We start from the raw sequence: 5,763 nt of genomic DNA on the forward strand, positions 1-5,763 counted from the left end.
GGGGAGGGGTCTGCAGCGGCGGGGAGCGCTCCTGAGAGCGGGGAATGGCTCTTTATGGGAGGCTGCTGGAAGGCCAGCGCCTTCCTCTTCCTCTTCCTCCTCCCCCTGCCAGGGATCCGCCCGCAGCCGGGAGGGAGGGTGCAAGCCCCGGTAGCAGCGGGGGACAGGGTGGTCACAGCAGGGCTTTGCTCTGGCTTTGTTCACACCACCTTACCCTCAGTGAAATAAACTGCTTTTTACACCCACTCTCCTCTACAGTCACATCCTTCCCTGCCCCCCACAAAAGGTGGGTTGTGAGGAGGTGAGGGATTCCCAGTGGCCTGGCACAGCACCCAGGAAACGTTTGGAAAGTGCCTGAAACTAAACTGAATAGTTGTTGAAAATTGGTTTTCTAGGAAGAATTTGTTATATGCAGAAAGCTGTTTTGTTTTTCACTTAAATCAGTTAGTTTTTTGTTGTTTTTTTCTGTTTGTTTTTTGGTTTTTTTTTTTTTTAGTGTATTAAGCCTGGCTTTATTTATAATTATCTACTATTAGTACTCAGACATGGAAATAAATTACATATTTTTTAATGACCAACTAACTTTCAGTGCAATGTCCCAAAACTCAGGCAGGTGAGCAGGGCTGTTACCCCTTGGTGCTGCCAGGATGGGGTCAGGCACACTGGGGATGAACTGTGCCTGCAGACCAACAACACAGATTTTATCCCATCTCCCACCACTGCGACTGCAAGTGGTGACACTGGTGGTGCTTCGATGGTATTCACCAGAATGGCACCAAGATCGGTGCCTAAATAAAAAATAGCAATTGTTTGTGCAAGGAAAAAATGCTGGAAGCATCATAATGAACTAGGCTGTGACTCCTGTTTGATGAAGACACAGGGGACATGTGATTGGATATGGAAATGTCTGTTTTCAGTAGGATCAATAACCAGCTCTCTCTGTCTCTAGGCTTACCACTCCACTTTAATGGACTCAGACACCAAGCTAATTGGGAACATGGCACTGTTACCCATCAGAAGCCAGTTCAAGGGCCCAGCACCTCGAGAAAGTAAGTTTATAATAATCTCTGAATTACTGGATATAGCTCATCATCTCAGGGGTTGCTCTAAGCCAGCCCCAGCAAGAGTGACGAGACGAGTCAGGGGTGGGAAATGGAAGGCTTTGCAGTTTAGAGAGGAGGAAAGAAGTTTTCAATTACTTCAGTTGTGCAAATCATAGAAAATAATTGTGCACAGATAAATGTGCTTTGTGTTCTGCTGCATTAGTAGTTTCAGTAATCCAAGCCTCTGGTTGCTGTTCTGGTGCTTCCCCCTGTGTCTCCCTGTGCTCCTGAGCAGGGTTTTGAGGAGGCTGTGGTGGTGTGAAGCCTCTGTGTCAGAGGAAGTGGGGGTTCAGCTACCGAGAGCTGCTGCTTTGGGCTGCGGCTGGAGACGCTCGGCTGCTCTGAGCGATGAGGAGTGGGACTGCAGCACCTAAGGGTGTGCAGCTTCAGGAACTGAAATGAGGTTACAGGCACCCTGACAGGGCCCACAGGCAGCCAGGTACAGATTCCTCTTCAGCACCTGAACTTCCCAGGCGTGGTATTCCCCAGCAATGTGGCGGTTCAGGTGGAGAAGGCAAATGTAAAGGAAATGTTTCTGGATTTAAGCAGTCTTGGATGGTAGCAAAGGTCAGTTCATCACTGTGTTCTGCTCCCCTCCTTTTTTTTTGAAGAGGATAATGGAATGTGAGTGATTGTGCTGGTATGCTGTCTCCAAAAACATTTTTTTCTATCCTTTTATGATGTTAAAACTCTGATGAGTTACTCAAATGGTAGAAAAGTGAGGAACTGCTGAATTGCTGGTGTTTGTGAAGTGACATATCACAGGGGAAGGAGAAGGGAGTAGGAAGCTTAAATATTACAGTCTGAGCTCATGGTGTTTCACATGTTTTCTCTTAACATGGTGCTGACTTCTGCTTTTTGTAAATACCAAGGTTTTGCCTTTGCAGTAATCCTTATTTATTTCAGTGAGTAGAAGTTATGACAAATGTTGTATTAATAGTGTACTGCTTAACTCTGTATCTCTTTTTTATTAGCTAAGGACACAGATATTATAGATGAAGCCATCTACTACTTCAAAGCTAATGTTTTCTTCAAAAATTATGAAATTAAGGTAATTTTTTGAGATACTGAGCATATTCTAGTTCTTCGGAGGGTTGGTGCTGTGAATATAAATTTATTTTCAAGGAGGTAATTCTACTAGATCACAAAATCTCCCCTTCCATTTAACCTTTAAAGTTGGGTAAATGCCATGAATTGCAGCTCTCCCTCTCATGGGGAAACTGTAGCCCAAAATGGCTTGAATTCATTCCTGCATCAGACTTTATGAGCTCCACAAAGTCCTGTAATTGAAGAGTTCCTGCTCTTGTTTTGCAGAACGAGGCTGACAGAACACTGATCTATGTAACCCTCTACATTTCTGAGTGCCTGAAAAAGCTGCAAAAGGTAACAAAACTGAATTTCTGTGCAGGAGGGAAACAGTCTGCTCTGACGATTGTTCTCAGGAAAGGATTTCCTGATACTCTCCTTCCAGGGGCACAGATAGTCCTGTTCACCCTAGTCCCAGTTGTCAGAGTCTCAAATACTCCAATGTGGATATGCTGTGTTGCTCTTCTTGATGAGTTTTTAATGTTACAGATTTGTAAAATACTTGGGTCTAATGCTCCCGATGCTTTTGTTTATAACTGCTAATCCATTGTTTGCCTGGTCTTCCAGTGTAACTCCAAAGGCCAAGGAGAGAAGGAAATGTACACACTAGGAATCACTAACTTCCCAATCCCAGGGGAGCCTGGCTTTCCACTTAACGCCATTTATGCCAAACCTGCCAACAAGCAGGAGGAAGGTAAGGCTGACCCAGGGCCTCTGAAGGCTGCCTTGGGCTCACACTTTATTAACTGCATTTTTGTGACTGCAGTTAGAAAAATTACTGTTAAAACCAAATCTTTTAAATTTAGAAGACTAAATCTGTCTTCTGAAGGCAGCACAAGCTGGATTTTCTGACCTCTATCTTATCCATAGATAAATTGAGCAAATCAACTCAGCCAGCTGGGAGTACCTGTAGATGTGAAACTCCCTCTCTGCTTTAAGCAGTGATCGCTGATGCGTCCATGTTAAATCCAGTTTGAGTTGGTGCTCCCCAGTTTACCCTGGTTTTGCTGTGCTGCTTTCAGAGGTGATGAGGGCCTACCTGCAGCAGCTGAGGCAAGAAACCGGCCTTCGCCTTTGTGACAAAGTATTTGATCCCCAGAGTGACAAGCCAAGCAAGGTAAGAGTTCAGTGGCATCACCACAGAGTTAATGAGGGGTTGGGGGTGTTTTTTCAGCCACGTGGAGAGAAGTGAGATGATGGGGTGATGGTCAGGGGTGGGTAACTTCAGCCAAGCTGGACTGATTTTACAGTGAAATGACAGCTGCAAGTTATCAATTAATTTAATCTAATGTGATATGACAGTTTGGGTTAGTTTCAAAAGCAGGGCAGTAATAAGAGGTGTCTGGTTCAGCTCTTCAAAGCACTGCACATCTGCTCTTGGCTGGGGTTGCAAATGGAAATTCTCAAGCTCAGGAGGTGCTGTTTGTCTTCCCAGGCAGCTCTGATTTGAGAGCTGCTTTGAAGTCGATCGTTTTGCCTCTTACCCAGATTGAAAGAAAAATCACTGATCAATGAATGAGTCACCTCTTGACTGTTCACATGTTTCATGTGCAAATGTGCCTGCATTTAATGTTGAAATTACTTAGGCTAATTTAGTTTCAAAGGCATAGCTTCCTAATGCATCCCTCATTTATGATTGTATTGGAATAAAATACAATAAAAGTAAGATAAGAGAAAGAATTTCCCATTTTAATTCAAAGTCCTGTAATATGAATTCATTGTATCCATTCCTATTGTCTTGTTCACCTCAATTCCAGTAGAAACCAGTGTGGAAAACTGGAGTCTTAACATGTTATATGTCAGAGATTGAATATTTTAAAGTCAATGGAAACCACTTTTGTAGATTTTCTGACCTATACTTCCTTCTGCAGTGGTGGATCTGCTTTGTGAAGAGGCAGTTCATGAACAAGAGTCTCTCAGGCCCTGGGCAGTGAAGCAAAGTGGCAACAACTTCAAGCATTTCCACAGCAAGATATTCAAGTCTTTTGCCTTTGTTTTGGATACATTTTGTACCAAGGAAGAATTAAGTGCTTATGAAGTAAAAAAAAAAGAAAAAAACCAAACCTGTCAATGAGTGATAGAGGGAGGGAGAGCAAAAACATAAGTTGTGTAAGCAAATATTATTAAGCTGGTGCTTAATAAGTGATTTCTAACGTGCTGTTTCAGATGCAAGTTGCTTTGTAATCGTGGCTACAGCATTTAAACCAGGGCTTGTATTTAAGAGAAGAAGTGGACTTGGCTGTGGGGCAGGGGAGCTGTGTCATTGCTCTGCTGGCTGGAGTCTGGGTGTCGTATGTCCAGGGAAAACAGACCTCTCACGCTGTGTTGTCCAGTGCAGTGATTTTTACCTTGTTTTCAATAAAATTCGCTTGTAATTAACGTGGTAACTACTGTGTGTCTTATGGGCAGCCTTCAAGTAAGTCAAAGAGGGCTTTTTTTTTTTTTTTGCAGAAGGCTTTGGGGTGACTTAATTGTGGCCTTCCAGGACGTAAAGGGAGCCAACAACAGCCTGGTGTGCCTGAACAAGGGGGAATGGCTTTGACCTGACAGAGGGCAGGTTTAGATTGGATACTGGGAAAAAAATCTCCCCTGTGAGGGTGGTGAGGCCCTGGCACAGGTTGCCCAGAGAAGCTGTGGCTGCCCCTGGATCCCTGGAAGTGTCCAAGGCCAGGTTGGACGGGGCTTGGAGCAAGCTGGGACAGTGGAAGATGTCCCTGGCCATCTTTAAGGGACCTTTAAGGTCCCTTCTGACCCAAACCATTCTGTGATTCCATGATTATTGTGTAACGTTAATCAGTTGGAAGTGAATCATTCTCACTGAAAACTGGGATTAATACAGGAGCTGCAGTTTGCATCAATTTACCTGTTTATTTAGCAGGTCTGTCTCCGCAGAGCTGTGTTCCTGAAATGCCTTTACAGGGTAACACAGGCAAATCCCACACAGCTGGGTCTGTGGCTGCCTTCCCGATGGCGGATTCAAACACTTCCAAACTGGTAAAAAGTGGCTGTTCTGATCAGCCAGATGATTTCTGGAAGAACACAAATCCACTCTTAGTTTATTCAGGTTTTGTTCCTTCATGGCAGGACTCGTGTCACAGTCACCACACGGCACCAAGAAACTTTTGGTGTTACCTGAAGCCCAGTGCTGGTGATGTTTTGCTGCCTGGTGTGTTTGTTTGCTGAGAGCTGTGTTCCTCTCCCAACAGCAGTGATGGTATGTCCAAACTGAAAGCTCGCACTGATTCAATTTTTAGGAATAGGATAGCCATGTTTTACAATGTTTTTGTAATAAAGGTGGGAAAATAAAGCTTATGATTCATCTCTCAGTCTATCCTTGTAGTTAATGGTAGGCCTAGTGAAGGACTTCTCCGAAGAAATTTAGGTTTTGAAAGGTCTTTCTCCTTAGTTACCAATTTTTATAGGCAGGAGCTTCCTTATGTCGGAGCCCTCAGTCACATTTAGCTGCGGCAACCATCGGCGTATTCTCAGAAGGACAAGGGGCGAACTCAGGAGCTGTGGACACAGGGGGCGTGCGTATCTTCCACCAGAGGACACACAGAGGAGCAGATCCCCT

General features: G+C 44.4%; 1 protein-coding gene and 1 long non-coding RNA gene across 2 annotated transcripts in view; one reads left to right on the forward strand and one right to left on the reverse strand.

Moving 5' to 3' along the window:
• Nucleotides 1-4,576, forward strand: part of ARPC3 (actin related protein 2/3 complex subunit 3) — a 4,870-nt gene extending 294 nt beyond the window's left edge. The window contains exons 2-7 of the mRNA XM_008634038.2: nt 950-1,049; nt 2,078-2,154; nt 2,418-2,486; nt 2,757-2,883; nt 3,212-3,306; nt 4,061-4,576. Of these exons, the coding sequence (XP_008632260.2) occupies nt 950-1,049; nt 2,078-2,154; nt 2,418-2,486; nt 2,757-2,883; nt 3,212-3,306; nt 4,061-4,123 (531 nt within the window). The 3' untranslated portion in view covers nt 4,124-4,576. The remainder of the gene's footprint in view (nt 1-949; nt 1,050-2,077; nt 2,155-2,417; nt 2,487-2,756; nt 2,884-3,211; nt 3,307-4,060) is intronic.
• Nucleotides 4,577-4,621: 45 nt separating this feature from the next.
• LOC108446859 lies at nt 4,622-5,757 on the reverse strand. The gene is made up of 2 exons (XR_001862182.1): nt 5,322-5,757; nt 4,622-5,218 (listed from the first exon to the last, which is right to left on the reverse strand). It is a non-coding gene; the product is annotated as an uncharacterized LOC108446859 (long non-coding RNA).
• Between the last annotated feature and the right edge of the window lie 6 nt (nt 5,758-5,763).

This window comes from Corvus brachyrhynchos, unplaced genomic scaffold (assembly GCF_000691975.1).
Source record: "Corvus brachyrhynchos isolate BGI_N302 unplaced genomic scaffold, ASM69197v1 scaffold114, whole genome shotgun sequence".
Lineage (NCBI taxonomy): Eukaryota > Metazoa > Chordata > Aves > Passeriformes > Corvidae > Corvus > Corvus brachyrhynchos.